Consider the following 17,367-nt stretch of genomic DNA (forward strand, 5'->3'; position numbering starts at 1 on the left):
TCTTTTTTTATTTTTGCAACAGTATTTCTTAAGTACGTAGCTAAAGTCACAGCATAAAACAAACAAGACAAATGATCTTAAGGATGAGTGATAGGAATTAGTAATAAATCGTACATCTGAGTGCATAAGTGCATGGGCTGTTAGTTATCTGCAAGTTATCTACAGGGTCATTAGCTACTGTGCAACCAAACCCCAGACCACTGCACCATTTTATTATGGAGTTAGAGTGCTATCTTTACTCATGGCTCTTAAAAAATAAGCTCTAGTGGGTGCTAAGTAGCAAGCTCAAATCTATGGTTGCAGCAGGATAAATATCAAATGTATGTTGTGTCTGTCACTTGTCTATTTATTCTCAAATCCATTCCCTTCCATTATATTGCTCAGCCCTGTATCACAATGGACAGATCCTGCAAACTCCATTTTCCTTCCTCAAGAACAGAACACTGAAGGACAGGCAGATAGGAGATTTCAGGATCATTTCCATCCTCTCCTCTCTCCTAAGGGGACATGTCTGGCAGTGGCTGCCTCCTGCAGGGTTCCAGCTCCCACCAGGCAGCTCCAACCCTGTAATCCTAGCCTTGCTTGGTAACCTTCCCAGTTGCTTCCGGGTTCTGACACCATCCTGAATCCCACCAAGATATGGAGGTGATCGGGCCTTCCTGCTGGTTGCTTTGTCATCCCATCCATTTCCTTTGGTTCTTCAGTTCCTCTAAAACCTTTGCATCTATTTCCCCATATTAGATTCCTCAGACTTGAATGCTCTGCCAGATCAGATCTTAATCAATGCATTAATATTTGTACTAATATCCACATAGAACACAATTTATTGAAACATGTACATATAAATGTATCAACAAAGTAACTGGGAATTTTTTGTTGAATGAGAGAATTTATGTGTGAAAGTGTCATTTGAAATCTGGGTCAAAAATATATTTTAATGGTTTAAAATTAAACATAAAAATTTCTTTAAAGGGGCAACTGGGTGGCTCAGTCGGTAGAAGATCTGACTTTGGCTCAGGTCATGATCTCAGAGTCCTGGGATCCAGCCCTGCATCCGGCTCTGTACTCAGCAAGGAGTCTGCTTCTCCTTCTCCCTCTGCCCCTCTGCCTGCTTGTGCTCTCTCTCTCTCTCTCTGTCTTTAAAAAAAAAAAATCTGTTAAAATTTAGTGTAACTATATGTTGATAATGAAATTTTAGTAAGAAACAGAAGTTGTGCTAAAACGTTTGAATGGAACCATTGGATTAAAATGGTAGTATAATTAGAAATTCAAAAATAGAATTAGAGGCAATGCTTGCAGTCAATATTAAAACAAGTAGCTTTTGAACCTTTTTGAAACTGACTGTGATTCACAATAATAAAGATCTTAGATAGAGAATGTATATATTACATATCATGAGACAACTGCTGTGTTTTCTACTCATTTTCTTCCATTCTCTTTCACCATATCCTAGTCAATGTGACCCACAGAGTTTTGAAAACATGGTTCTAGGTGTGCTATAGGAACCATAACAGTCTTCACAGATTTATCCAAGAGATTAAGTTATTACTAATCCTTGTTCACTCTGTCTTCCTCTATTGCTTTTGTTAGCTCAGCATGTTTTCCCACATTTTGGTAATGGCAGCATAATTTTCCACTTGGAATTATTCCTGCCCACCTCTCCTGTCCCGCAATGCTCTTTTATCACTACCTCTGGGAGAGGCATGTCATCTGGTTCTGGTCAAGCAGAATGATCTCTGACCACACAGACTGTCTCAGTACCCAGTACATAACCTACACAAGGCCAATGAGATCTGCTGTCAGAAACAAGTACTTCTGCCAGACTGAAAGCTGGTGAAACTCTGGCTATCGATCCTGAAAGCCATCATATGGACAGAGCTGCCTAGGAGGGAAGCTAACAAAAGGGAAGAGATGAAAGACTGAAGCCAGCATTTGTGACCCAGTAGACAGTCACCCCCCACCCCCTACCCCGCCAGTGCATGAGTAAATTCACCTTTAGAAATTCAAATGTGAGAAAGAAGCTCCCCTTCAGATGATATTTAGTATGCGAAATCACTGAATTTTATTAAAAATTTACATCCTCAGACCTCTTTAGTAGCCTCAACTTGTGAACAGATAGAAGAAAAATAGAAATCATCACAGTCACTTAAACTTTAAATGGCACAGTAAGTATCTGAAATTATTTGGATACAAAAATTAAGTTTGTTGGACATTTCAATGCCATTATCAAGTCTTAATCTTATTTCATTGTCCACATATTTTTAGTTAGGCTGTTCTGGGAACTCCCCATTTATTAAGAAAAGTACATTTGAAAAAAAAATACATATTATTTACATTAGGATTTTCACTGAAAAAAATACATTTAAAGAAATTAAGGCTTCCCCTCCCCCAAATTTAATTTTTTTTCCCCAACCAGTATGCAGAGATATTGTATAACGGTATATATTTATTTAAAAAGCTATTTATAACAGATACATTTTAATGTAAAATAAACTTTTACAACATAGCTCCCTTTTTTTCAGTTCTACTCCGTATTTGATTTTAAATGTCTGCAGAGTTCACTGATTTGGAACAAATTCCATTCAAAGCACAGAGTATACTAAAGGGTGCCCATACAAGAAAATCATCTATAAATGAGAAGTTTTAGCTACAGCAGTTAACACTACAGTAGGAAAATATGTAAGGTAAGTGACATTGCCACATGCCTGTATTATTCCCTGATGAGTTGCCACCACAATGTATGAACAAGCTCACGCAGGATTATAACCCTTCTCTATCAGACATTCACAGATGCTCATTGTTGCTTTTCAAATACATTATGTGAAACTCTGGACAGGAGTTATTCTTATTAAAATTACTCCTAAAAAGTGAAGGCAGTATTTCCCTATGGCAGAATTAAAGCAGAGCAAGTGATGGTAACACTCCGGTGTCTCTAGAAAATCCTCATGAGTCTCTCACATGGAGGCCATTTGCTCCAAGATGGGACCTTTGGACTTGACAGGCAGAGTGAATCACTTATACAATTTTCTATGAAAAAATGATTGGTTTGGAAATCTTGTGCTTTCACTATTTGTGGCATTAATTGCTTGCAAATAATGTTACCCAAAGCAGTTGCATTTACTGATCCTTTCTGAAAATACTTGACTGGGAAAATAGCAAAACTTCACAGGCTATCTTTACCTCTTGTTATTATGACTTGGAGCACACAAAAACATTTACAACTGAGGCTGTGGAAAAATTGATTTCTTCTCCTCAATAGCTATATATAGAATACTAATTAAATTCTGGAGATTAGAAAAAGAAGAGAGTTCTATTAAAAATTAGGCACTATGGAACTTGGTACAAATGAAGTACCCTGAAAAATGTTACATTTGTATTTTTTTTCTTTAATGAGGTGATCTTAAATATAATATCTTAAGAGCACTACCGTTTTTGCTATAACTGTTAAATATTTCATTCCTGAGATTTCTGGAGGAAATTAAATTTCTTAAAGTAAGCAAACAGGAAAGAAATTGTTTTCCTAGATGGGAGGCTGAACTGTGGATCAATATCTCAGCCAGTTACTTTGTCATTTTCCCATACATCATATTTCTCATTTGGGATATATTCACACTGTAGTTTATTCTTTAACTACTGGTCCCAAAATATGCCACATCTGTAAAGAGCTGAAGTGTTCAGCCAAAAGATGGAATATAAGTAAAAGTTATTGTTACTAAAAATTTGCCATTTTAGATAGCTTCTCTTTTTTCAAGTGAAAACATAAAAACAAAATGAGATTTTTACATCTGGATTGATTAAATAACAATTCAAGTATCTCCTTTAAAATGATATTCTGAAAAACATTAATGTTTATGTACCACAAATTTAAATACGTTTTCTGAAATGCAGAATATTCCTTGGATATTCTTTGTTTCAATCATTACATGGACTATAAAGATCAAGTTAGCTTTGGTTCACATCCTTATTTTTGATAGTTCCTGATTTTTATCCAAATACCTAACTAATCATTTAGAAATAAAGTTAATATCAAATGCATGGAAGAAAGCTTCAGAGAATAACATAATTACATTTCATTTAAAAAGCTATATTCTAATGAAGTTATAGTCTAATAGAAGTCATTTGTGCTTGTTATGGCAGATATGTAAGATGTTCACTGAGTTTTTGCATGAAATGGAGTCGTTTCATAGTCTTGAAAATGAATTCCCTTAGAAGTTGTGATCTTCATAATAGCGCCATTCAAACCATCATCTTCAATAAGTGTTATTAATCCACTTGCAATCATTGATGGGCTAAAAATAAAGGGAACATTGGTTTTTAAAAACCCAACATAAGGCATAATTATCACTACACTTTGAATTGTTTTTGAAAAAAATCTACCTTTATCATATAATAGGGAACTGGATATCATGAAGCTATGACTACCTCCATATTTTAGTCAGTTAGATAGATATCAACTAAATCAGATGATAAACTGAGTGGTAGATTTCCATGCCATTCTGACAGGAAGAATTTATGAACTTATATTTATTCAGAAAATGATTATTTTCTCATCTTTATCTTATAGTAGATCTTAGGCTTACCAGATAAAAATGGTATCAAAATAGAAATGTGAGGAATTATAGAAAACATTAACTGAACATCTATTATCTCCTTGTTGCTCTTTTAAAAACCTTCCACATATCAATGTATTCGCGGACTTTCCAAAAATGCTATTTTAGCATTATTTCTATTCTATAAGTGAGAAAATTGAGGTATCTATGGGTTGACAGATAAGTTTATGGTCGGAGTAGAGGCATGGTTTGCTCCCAGGTGATGGTCTGATTCCTTTGTCATGACAGTTATGACTCTGTGTTGTGAAACCAACTGCTTGAGCTCAGACACTGTTTGCCAAATACGTGTGTTGAGAAACCATTTCTTAGGAAAACGGTTGAAGCTAGGGGGCCATATGAAATTTCACAAAAAGTAAATGTGAATATTGCTTGGAATTTAGTCAAATTAGGTATCATAACTTCCACAGGCAACTAAACACCATGTTTGTTTTGTTTTTTTTTTAATATCTCATTATGGCCAACGGCATTATGATGCTCTGTTTTTTGGAATTCATAATGTGTAAACATTCTATTCAGACACCCAAAAAAATATTTTTTTAGTGTGTCTGCCAAACCAGCACTTTGAAGCACCCTTAGTTTCTCAGATTTAAAGGGTTATTTTTTCCCATTTTATTGCTTATGTCCTTGTTCTTTGCTCCATCATAAAAAGGAAGATTGGTATAGTTTTACTTACTCCAAAATTCCATAGAACTTCATCATATCCTTAATATGATCCTTATATTCTATATATTGTCCCATATTTTCTTCTTTCTCAATGGATTCGAGAATGGGTGTATTAACAAAGCCTGGGCAAATGGCATTCAGTCTAACGCCACTGTTCATGAGATTAGCTGCCATCTGTGGATCAGAAGTAGAAGGTTGCAGGTTTCAGTTGCTTTGTAAATGTATACCATGGGATACACTGATAATTAAAACCATTTCAAAGACTCTGATGTGAAAAATACTAGTCAGATATCCTTCTAGCGATCTAACAAAGACAATGTTAAGGTTGACTGGTAGCAGAAAATAAAAGAATACATACTTAAAGCATTAAATTAATTCCTGAAAGCCTCAGATAATTAATTCTTTAAAAATCAACATTTCTGGGAAACTCCTGAAAATACTTGATTATCTAAGCTGCTCTTATCTACTGAACTCTGCAGGAAGCGAAACGTAAAAAGCCAAGGCTCAGAAATTAGTATCTCAGGTTTGCCTTCAAAGATTGTATAACAATCTTTGAAGAGAATATTTCCTTAAAAAATACTGTTAGGGGTAAGTCTGGGACTCTGATTCTAAAGACACTCCTGATAATATGCACTATGCAGAGGACAATTTAAGCATCTTCAGACTAGCGTTTCTTGGCTCACATTCAACCTATTGATTTTATTTGAACTATTTATAAAACAAAATGTAGTCAATTATTTTTGGATTCCATTTACTTACTTGCTAAAGTTTCTTTGTAACCCTTAAAATCAACAGTCATGGAGTGCTTGGGGTCGTTTATGGATGAGCACAGAGCAAATGTTCCAACCACGATCAAAAAAATGCCCTTGCTTCAGCTCTTACACTATAAACACATGTCCTCTTTGTGATATATTCAGTCTATGTTTTTCCCATTTTCGTGCTTTCTGTTGGTGACTTTGCTACTTAAAACGCCTCCCAAGCATAGTGGTCCCAAGCGAGGGAAGGCTGTCATGTGCCGTACAGAGGAAATTCATGTGTTAGATAAGGTTCCTTCAGGCATGAGGTATAAATACTGTTGCTCATGTTCATATATTACATAGTGAACACCATGCATATTAAATAACGTGTCTTCACATAGAAATATATGTAAGACTAGGCTATGTATGGACTGATTGGTCAAGATGCTGTGAGCATAGGCTCGAAGGAACCCCACATTTCCCTGAGGAACAACAGTTCAGTATTCTCTGATGCAGTGTTCGTAAGTGATTTTATAGAGCTAACTACCAAAAATAATGAGAATTGATGGTACAGATTTACATTCTTGTCATTGTAAATAGGAAATTTCTGGTATTTAAAAATTGTTTTATTTTTTTAATTTAAATTCAATTAGCCAACATATGGTACATCATTAGTTTTTGGTGTAGAGTTCAGTGATTCACTAGTTGCATATAATACCCAGTGCTCATCAGGATTATTTTGTTTTGTAATACTTTTATGTGTTCATTAAAAGTTGAATTAAAGATTAAATCTATGCAAGTAAATAAAAATTTCCAATAAATTTGAATTAAGAGCATGAGAGCTGCTTATCTTTCCTTTTGACTGAACACTTACCATTCATGCATCTAGTTTCTCTATCCCCATCTCTTCTCCAATTCTGTCTGGCCCTTCTCTTGTCTCACCTAGATTAATCATGGCAGAGATTCCCCAAACTGTTCTATCCTCTTCTACACCTGTTCTAATACATTCTCTCAACAATAGCCAGAACGGTCTTCTGAAAATGGAAACCTGATCTTGTCACTCCTTAGCATCAAAGATTTGCTGATGGCTGCAGTTAGAATCCATCTAAGCTCATTCCTGTGGTCCAAAGGCTGCTTTTTGTCTAGCTTCTGCTTCTGACTCTCTCCTTGCTCCTCAGGTTCCATTCAAAAATGCCCCCTTTTCAGTTAATAAAAAGGCAAGCATTCTTACTTCATGCCACCATTGCATGTAGTCAATCAGGCCTACACTATTTTTCTTAGCTCTGTACACCTGTCACCCTAGGCCCCAGGGAGACATCATCCTTGACTACTCTCTCTGGTAAATTCCAGTCCCATCTCTCTGTGCTAGCCTTTTTATCTCCAACAATAAGTAATATCTAGAGCACAATACATGTTCTACTCAAGAAGGCCTCAAGTTAACAATTTTTACATTTGGAGTCAATTTTAAAAATAAAGAGTGCCTTCCTTTTTTTTTTTTTTTTTGACCCTGAGGAAAATTTCAATAACATATCTGTGTTTAGAGACTTCATTCTTAAAAGATCTCTTCTTCATTTGCTCCTTCATGGGATCTGAAAACCATTTTTATAATCACGATTATAGGATAATTTATTTTTCGTTCTTTAAACCAGATGCACTGAATTCCGAATTTATTCCTTCTGCTTTCTAGAACCCATGTTTCACATATGCACAGAAAGAGAACAAGAGATAGTTCGGTTGTTAGATCCTCACCGCTGCTGAGCGTGTGAATCCAATTATGCCGTGCTTTGAAGCACAATAAACAGGCTGTTGTGCCACAGGCATGAGCCCTGAAACAAACAAAACATTTACAGAATTTAACTAAAAAATAAGCAGACAAAAATCCAATAATTGCCACACGATTGAGTAATTTGTGCCTCTTCTATTTGAAACTTATTCTACAAAATACAAGAAAATAATTATGAGACATTTTTCCTTCCATGATCTCTACTATATTGGCCAGAATTGATGGCGTGTAAGTTACAGCCTAGGAATGAAGCCAAGAGTGATATGGAAGTCTGTTTCCATGACCCTCGGTCGAGACAAGTACATGTTATCTGAAACATAAGCAGAATCACCTTTAAACCCAGTAAGTTACCACCAATTTTCAGTTTTTAAGACTTGATTTTTAAAAAGGATCTATTCTACATTTTGTAAAACTCCCACATGGCTGAAGTGTAAATTTCAGAAAAGAGACATAGAGAGGACTTCTCTTTGCTATGAATTAGTAGGCATTTCCCCCATCACTGACTGTACTGATGATCCCTCTAAAGTATTTAAGAAAATTCGAAGTAACTGCTTTTGATTCTGATCTGTAAAAGATACCTAGTTCTTCTTGTCCATGACTCAGGTAAAGAAAGCCAGAAATTAAATTTAAAAAAAAAAGAAAGAAAGAAAGAAAGAAAACCAGAAATAAAGATGTATGATGCTATTTTGTTTCATTTCATAATCATGTGCTCTAACAGAATTCAAGCAATTTCAGAATTGGTTTAATTTTCCACACATACACAATAGTAACTATTGGAATGTATGATTAAATTCCAGGCCTGCAGAAACAGTAATATTGTAACACACGTAGCTTCTCTTCCCCCCTACCTCCTCGCCCAACCCTCAAAAATACACAAAACAATAGGCAAGACCTTTTACTGAAATGTTACTATCTAGTTTATTTCTTATCATTGTCAATTCCATGATGAACAGCAAGGTTTTAAATTAGAGCCATCTGTACATTTCAGTTTTTAACAAATTTCCCCCATTAACTCATTTTAACATTTTTCTAGTTGGTGATTTCTGAGTCAAGAAACAGTGATCTCTGATTACTATAATGTTATTAATATCAAATGTCACGCTAATAAGACTAAATTATTCTGCTGAAACATGTTTATCTCCACCCAGCTAACCAGTCCCAGAGCACCACCAATCAGTTGTTGAGTGTGTTATGCCAAAGTTCAGCAATAAATGCAGACCTTAACCACTCTCTGGGTGCCTGCCAGGTCTCAATTTATAAAGTATGTTTGCTCAACAGCACTTTAAATCACTGAGGACGGTAGATCACACATAGCGCGTCCACCCAGTGATCTCAAAGGACTGTACTGTGTGGCTCTCTCTTGTTGTTGTTGTTTCTTAGGTTAAGTAAAATGTGTGAGTTAATTAAGTTCATCGATGTCAGTCAGCAAGAATTTATGATGCCTGCACAGGGTACACAGGTGTGTTCGGGGTTGGGGACAAAGGGAATAAAGTAGGCGCAGCCAGGCATTGGGGCTGCGTGCTCTTCTAAGTTCCTTGCTGTTTGCCTCTCTGTAAAACTTTACAAGACAAAGGCAGTTGGTTGAAGAATGGTGTTCACGGATGGCAGGAAATGCAGAATGACCCTTCATCAGAGATATGCTGGCGCAGCCACCGAAACAAAAAGCATAAGGACTCCATTCATAAATGTTGTCAAAGATGAATTTAGGATGAATTTTTGTTACTTGTGTGAAGGCACTGAACTTCTGAACCCATGCTAGTTCAAAGTGTCACAGAAGTGAAATAAATCAAATAAGGTGGTTCCATTTAAGAAGCAAGCACAAAACATAGACATTCCTCTAAAGGTACAATTGGAGAGGTGACCAGAATGTGAAAAGTTTGTTTGCATTTTTAAAGTGGCACTTGCCTTTATGAATCTTATTAACATTATAATGACATTTTCACTGACATCCTGAAAAATATCTACTTGTGCATTGCTTTCCCTTTCTGATATTAGCTCAAAGGCTGTATAAGTCAGTATCAAACATTCAGAAATCGTGTCCATTTTAATTTTTTTACAGCTTTACTGGGGTATAATGGACACACAATAAACTCCATATATTTAAAGCATTGGGTCTGATAAATTCTGACATATGTATACACTCATGAAACCATGATAATGGTTTCATGGAAATCAAGATAATGAACATCTCCATCACCAAAAAGTCTCCTCTTGCCCCTTTGTCGTCTCTTCCTTCTGCTTTCCCCCTCCCTCTAGGCAAACACGGTTCTGCTTTGTGTCACTGTAGTTTATTATACAAACATAATCATATATTATAAAATCTTTTGGTCTGACTTCTTTCACTCAGAATAATTATTAGAAGCTTTATCTATGCTGTAGTGTATATTAATAACTTCATTTTTTCTGAAAAGTATTCCACTGTAAGGATATACCCATCAATTGCATATACATTCATCTGTTGATAGATATCTGGATTGTTTTTACTTTTAGGGTATTATAAGTTAAGAGAATTCTTTTTTTAAATTACTTAAGCAAGTCATAGTTAACTTAGCTAAATAGAGGTTTTTTTTTTTTCTTTATCTTCCTATACATATAGATTTTTCACTGCTGCTTCTTATGTTTCAAACAGGTAGGGTGGGTTAGTGATCTGCAGTATTTTCCCCCCAGCTTGCCAATGGACAGTCCAGGTGGAGACTTACCATCTGTACCTCAGTTTGCTATTGTGAAAAGAAGACAAAATGGGTCGAGAAAGTTTTTTTTTAAGGTTTTTTTTTAATTTTTCACTATGATTTTTTCTGAATATTTCAGACATCCAACATTTTCTATTAGACCTCAAGAGCCACTTCTCTTTTACACACAATATTATTGCTATCGTGGTTTAGTTTCAGTATTGGTCAACTGTACTTCTGTTACTTACCTTCGCCCTACAATACTAATATATGTTGTTTCTATGTGCTTCAAATAAAAATATATTCTGAGGCTGGGAATCAGGGTCAGCACATAGAATTGTGCAGGGTGTGCATGCTATCACTCTGGAAACACCATTAACTTGGTCGTGTAAATTGTGCCGTGCCCTAGCCCTCCCACCCCCTACGCCCCCACCCCCACCAAATTTCTGCGGTTTACAACCTGCACAACTATACGTGACAGCCATCTCTGGTAGAGGAGGATGACTGAACAAAAGAGACTGTGAAGAAAGAACCAGTGGAGGTAGGAAGAAAACAAGTTAGGCACCCTGTCATAGAAATTAAAGATAGTATTCTAAGAAGCCTAGAGCGGTCACTGTTATCAAGAGAAAATCAAACAAGAGTCATACCCCTTGAGATATGAACATGTCTCAAGATCACTTATCTATAAGTAACACCCATAGTCTCACATTTTCCTCCAGCTACAATTCTGTATCTCTTGACAACACAAAGTATTGAAAAGAGTTTCTCTACTCCTTGTTTCTACTCTCCTTGCTTCCCATTTGCTGCCCAACTCACTCTACTCGAATTTTCATTTCACAGCTCCCATCAAACAGATCTCATGACCAACATTTTCTTATGCTATTTAACCACTCAAAAATATCCTTTTAATCAAAGTTGTCGAGAGGGACTATAGCACAGTGGTTTGGACTTTGGGTGCTAGGCTGGCTGAGTTAAGAAAAAAAAAATTTTTTTTCAGTGAGAACATTTTATTTTTAAGATTATTTTTTAAAATTTATTTGAGAGAAAGAATGCATGCAAGCACAAGCAGGGGGAGTGACAGAAGGAGAGGGAGAAGCAGATTCCCCGCTGAGCAGGGGAGCCGGACGTAGGATTGGATCTTAGGACCCTGGGATCATGACCTGAGATGAAGGCAGACACTTAACTGACTGAGCCACCCAGGTGTCCCCAAATACAAATTGTGAATCCATCACAATGAGCTATGTGACCTTTGAAGAAGTGAGGGCTACCAAGGTGTTTCTGTTCTGTAAACTAGAGCCATCATGGTAGCTGCTGAGTCCCAAATGAGCTAATTTACATAAAATACTTTAAGCAGTGCCTGGCACATAATCAGCTGTACAATTTGCTATTATTTTGTCCCAAATGAGCTAATTTACATAAAATACTTTAAGCAGTGCCTGGCACATAATAAGCTGTACAATTTGCTATTATTTTATATAAATATTTTTCCTTAGGATGAAACATCTCCAAATCTTGTTTTATAGACTTATTTATCCACATTATATCTTTTTGTCAGAATGTATATTTTGACATTTGAATTAAAATGCCACAAATCTGGTCCATGTCCTAACTTGTTTTGGTTTCTGGACCCTGGCAAACCGTGGACTCTTGTTAATACTAATTCAAGAGGATTTACAGAAGTACATTCATTTAAGATCTGTGTGTTTAGTAGCTTTCAAGTACAAGGCATAGAGAAGTAGTCTTTAAAATATATTGAAGGGTGCCTGGTTGGCTCAGTTGGTTGAGCACCTGCCTTCAGCCCAAGTCATGATCTCGGGATCCTGGGATTGAGTCCTGCATTGGGCTCCCTGCTCAGTGGGGAGTCTGCTTCTCTTTCTGCCTCTGCCCCTACTCCTGTGCTCGCTATCTCTCACTCTCTTTTTCTCTCTTTCAAATAAATAAAAAATTAAATACTCTATTGAAATGTGTCATATTAATGGAAAGACCCCTGGTGCAGGGCAGAGAGTAGACCTTCATTGGCTGAACTGCTAGATCAGTGCCTGTCATCTGACTTCAAGGGACTTTTGCCAGTATTAGAACTCCATGACCAGCTGCTGGAATTAATTTGGGTTTCTAACATCTTGCAAATTGATACCTTCATGTTAAAGGCTCTTCATGTTAAAGGACTTAACAACAACAAAACAAGGGATTGTGGCAACAAGACGGCAGTCTCCAAGGAAATGACATTTTTAAAAAAATATTGTAAGACATTTTTATTTATATTTAAAAGGTAGAGAATAGAGTATTTATCTCTAAAACTCTCTGAAGCTTTTATCTTTAAAACTCTAGACCCAGAATGGTACAAAGTTCACTCTAGACCCAGAATGGTGCAAAGTTCACCTACAGAATCCCAAACCGACTCTCACCAAAATATAACATGTCTAATTAGTTACAGGATTGTTTATCATGACAATAGGTTTAGAAAAAAAAAATCAAAAGAAGGAGAAATTCTACCCACAAAATAGAGAAATCGTTTCTAAAACCACTCAGGATAATAACATCAAATAGTCACTGACTGATGAGATAATTACGAAGAAAAATTTAAATACCTGAAAATTACATATGCAATTACAGAACATACAAGGAAGTCATTTAGAAAAATATAATTTCCATTTCCACATTAGTTCTTCCATCTTTAATATCCTTCCTGCCCATATTTACAACAGATAGCTTTAATCCCTATGTCTCATAGAAGTTAAAAATCAAAAAGATCTTGTGTAAAAAAACTGAAATCTGCTTGGACAGGGCAATTGTACTGGACCTCCAAACAGATTTTCTTTTAAATGGGTAGAAGCCATGTGAAACAGATTACAGAAGTGCTAAAGAAATTCAGTTTAGGAAAATAAATTGAGAGTCTAAGGATACCAGTCTTTGCATGATAAATGGTAGCTTAGCAGCTATGCCAAAAAGCAGGAACCCGAGCCCTTCATGTTTTCTTCACAATCCAAAAGGAAACCGTGTACCCACCTTTCTGTTTTTAACTATCACTTCTCTAAGATGAGAGAAAAGGGAGAACTGGTGAGAATCTGTGTATGTTCGTGCAGAAAGCTGACCAAAGTAATGGGGACACCTCCCCATTATGTGATGTGCCACATAACAGAACACATTATCTGCTGCTGCTTTTTTTCCTCTCAGTATCATGTCTGCCATTAACAAATCATGTTTTATGTATTTATTTGAGAGAGAGAGTGAGCGCACAAGCAAACAGTGGGAGGGGCAGAGGGGGAGGGAGAGGGAGGGGAAAGAATCCCACCCAGATTCCTGGCTGAGCATGGAGCCCTCCATGGGGCTCGATCTCACAATTTGGAGATCATGACCTGAGCTGAAATCAGGAATCAGATGCTTAACCGACTGAGACACCTAGGTGCCCCTAAATCATGTTTTAAAGTGTGACAGGATATAAAAAGTGGTCTAAACCTTCCTAAAACCACTACATCTTCTACAATAAAAATCTTTCCAGAAAGGTAATTTTGTTTGTTAATAATTAACTTTATTAATTCTTGGAAAGTGGCTTCTAATGTTCCACCAAAAGTCTCCTTCCTAGAAGTTCAGGCATTGCCTGTGCTGTGATCATAGGAAATGGAGATGAACTTCGTAGCCATTCCATGAATCTCTGCAAACTGGAGGCTAGTTGCTCAAAGTGTGGTCCAAGGACTATCACCAGAATCTCATGACCTCTCCCAGACCTCCTGAGTCAGAATTTACATCTGAACCAAATCCCTAGGTATCTAATCATCTAGGTAATCATCTATACATGTTAGTTCCAGAAGACTATTCATTGCCTAATCTGTCTAGGAAACTCTAAACATTTTTATCCATTCCTCAAAAGACCAATTCATATATATTTCATCTTTCTTATTGATTCCTTCTAGTCTGTCCCTTCTTAATCAGTTTAAGCCATAAGACAGCACAATAGACACCATGAAGCATGTCGACAGTACTAAACAAGAAAGGTGGCTCGCAGGTTCTTAACAGTTGGCATTTGGCCAGTAAAGATCCAGATAATGTAGGATCACCTACTCTATGGCATACACTTAAAATAATGGCAAAATAAAAACTGCTGTTATTACTACTGCTAATTCTCATCACATTTTCCAAGTTATATACAGTTGTTTGGAATAAGTTGTAGGGAGTTGGTCAAAGGTAAAACTCATATAACTAAGATTTTATCACAATGCCTGTAACGTGGCATTTCCTAAGAATGTTAGGTCTTCTTTTTACTTTTGGCCTGGAGATGATAGAAGGTGATGAGTATTTTAGCTCACCTGAAATTTCTGCTCTGTTGTGACATTCCAGTCCCACTACTGCTCTTCAGGCCATGGGAGACCCAGGGCCTTGAAATTCAGTATCCTGTTTCTGTCTAAAAAGTCTGTGCCACTCTATCCATTTGGTTCTGCCATGCTCATAAGAGATACCGGTATATAGCTCTTCATGTAGAATATTTGCCTAGTTACTCTCACATCCCCCTTCTCCTTTCTGTACTCGCTCAATGTAGGTTTAAGTGGAAGCTGCCCCTTGGAGAAGTATCTTTAGCACATTCACCTCAACATTAACTTCAAGCTAATTATATCAGTTTAGATGAAACATAGCCAAGTAAGTAAGATACTGGGCTGGTATTTTAAAAATCAATGATTTTTCAAGTATTTTCTTAAGACTCTAAATGTTTTTAAGTTTTCTTTTTTTTTTTTTTTTTTTTAAAGATTTTATTTATTTATTAGACAGAGAGAAATCACAAGTAGATGGAGGGCAGGCAGAGAGAGAGAGAGAGAGAGAGGGAAGCAGGCTCCCTGCCGAGCAGAGAGCCCGATGCGGGACTCGAACCCAGGACCCTGAGATCATGACCTGAGCCGAAGGCAGTGGCTTAACCCACTGAGCCACCCAGGTGTCCCTGTTTTTAAGTTTTCTTACTTACTGTTTTCCATCTCAGGAAATGAGACCCTAACAGGATCTCTCACAAAATGCCCCTGAGTGGTTGTCGTAGAGGCACAGAGGATGCCCCCAGGGCTCACTAGGACTTCTGCAGCTAAGTACATAGGCAGGTGGGAGAAGGATTAGCAGGCAAATTGCTTTTCCTGTGACAACTACTTCTTCCTTCCCACTGTCAGAAGCAATGAACTGTGTAAGAAGCACACTTGACTCTCATGGGATGTCTTGTGCCAGGTGATGGGCATCAAACCCGACTTCAGGCTGATCTTTTGTTGTTCCTTTCAACTTTTTTTTTTTTTTTTTTAATAGTTAAGGATGACTATGTCAACATGAGCGCAGCTTTACAGACTGTGTTTATAGACAGAAACTCATAGAGAGGAATCTAGTGGTCAACAGTGCTCAGAACATCTTCTGGAGCTCCCAGCTGGCGCACACCCTTCCCTCAATACACGGTGGAATCACTCTCCATTTGACTCCTGTTTGTTAAACTTATTAATTGCATTTGATACTTGGTCTGCGTCAGTGGTCATTACTCATTAACTTCTCTGCCCAAACCAGTGTTTCAACTTAAGGTTTTACTGACAGCGTAAGAGACTGTGAGGAAAGACTGGTAGAGTTGAACAGCACTCACAGCTATTCCATTAGTGAACTGACCAGTGGGAGGGAAGTAGGAACAAATCTGAGAAAGGAAAGTTCAGAAAGCACTTTTGGAAAACACAGAGGAAGTAAGCACTAGAAATTTGGTCATTTATACCTCAGTAAAGCTGAGGGGAAAAAATACTTTGACTCTGGCAACTCCTCAGACATTTTGGTCATCTGACCTCTCCCAACAGGCTATGACTTCAAGGGTATAAAACTGTTGGTAACATTTCTGAGGAAAATGTGAAGCCAAAGAGGTTCTCACTGATATTTTTCTACTATTACAAAACCCCGAGTGTTTATCAAATTCATCTCACTGTGGGAAGAAGAGATGTTCTTGCTGATAGGATAGACTACAGGGCAATGCATCTTCATCCTCTTTGTGAGATTAAAGGACATTAATGCCAAAGCCCAGGTGGGAAGAAAGGTGGCAAAGCCTGTCCAGGTTATCCAGAGACAAAAAAGAAACTGTATAAAGGCATCAGGTATGGAGGTCGGGCGTTATGGAGGGAGGGTACGTCCCTACATAAGGATGAAGGTACCAAATTAAACACAGTGGACAAAGATAAGCTAAGCAACTATTATAAGCAGAGACACCCTGCTGGCTGGGAGGCATAGTAAGTGGAGAAGAAGTCTGGAATGCTATGCTAGTCATTAAATTGTAAGAGTGCCAGAAAGGTAATTTGAAACCAAAATGATCTTATTGTTGAATTTGTATTTATTCAGTTTCATCTGCATGACTAGAGAAAGATCCACACATGGTTCCCAATGTTGACTCTGAAACAGGTAGAAGCCAATGAACACCCAGAGGTGGGTAGTGTGATAAAGCAAGCTCTTCGCCAAGAGAGCAAAGTGGACGTCTAATTGTAATCCTTAAATTGCGCTTGCCAAAGACGTGTTTTGACTTGTGCCTTTGGTAAGCTCCTCAGATGTTTTCAGAGCTTAACTCTGTGTGTCAAATGGGGCAAAAGCTTAAGATATCACTGAGAGTTAGTCATGTTGTCTTGAAATTAAAGCAGTGCCCAGAAGGCTTGAAGATAACTAGCACATTTCCCTGGTTTAATGGAGTTAGAGGAATTCAGTTTCTTTTACCTCACAGTTGGGCTAAACTCATCACGGATGGAGAGCCAAATTAACCATCTCATGGACAGAAGAGTTAGATAACCCGGTGGTTAAGACAGAAGAGGTCCTAAATCAGGTTGCTCATGTGGGAATACCAGCTTTACTGCTTCCTTGCTGTGTAAGCTTGTGGAAGATACTCAAATTCTCCTACCTGGATTTCCTTCCCTACAAAAGGGAGA

General features: G+C 37.3%; 1 protein-coding gene across 1 annotated transcript in view; it reads right to left on the bottom strand.

The window, feature by feature from the left end:
- Positions 1–2,038: 2,038 nt before the first annotated feature.
- Positions 2,039–17,367, bottom strand: part of HPGD (15-hydroxyprostaglandin dehydrogenase) — a 29,215-nt gene continuing 13,886 nt past the window's right edge. The window contains exons 5-7 of the mRNA XM_059372131.1: positions 7,760–7,836; positions 5,284–5,447; positions 2,039–4,289 (exon numbers count right to left, since the gene is read on the bottom strand). Of these exons, the coding sequence (XP_059228114.1) occupies positions 4,151–4,289; positions 5,284–5,447; positions 7,760–7,836 (380 nt within the window). The 3' untranslated portion in view covers positions 2,039–4,150. The remainder of the gene's footprint in view (positions 4,290–5,283; positions 5,448–7,759; positions 7,837–17,367) is intronic.

This window comes from Mustela nigripes, chromosome 1, assembly GCF_022355385.1.
Source record: "Mustela nigripes isolate SB6536 chromosome 1, MUSNIG.SB6536, whole genome shotgun sequence".
In the NCBI taxonomy this organism is placed as follows: domain Eukaryota; kingdom Metazoa; phylum Chordata; class Mammalia; order Carnivora; family Mustelidae; genus Mustela; species Mustela nigripes.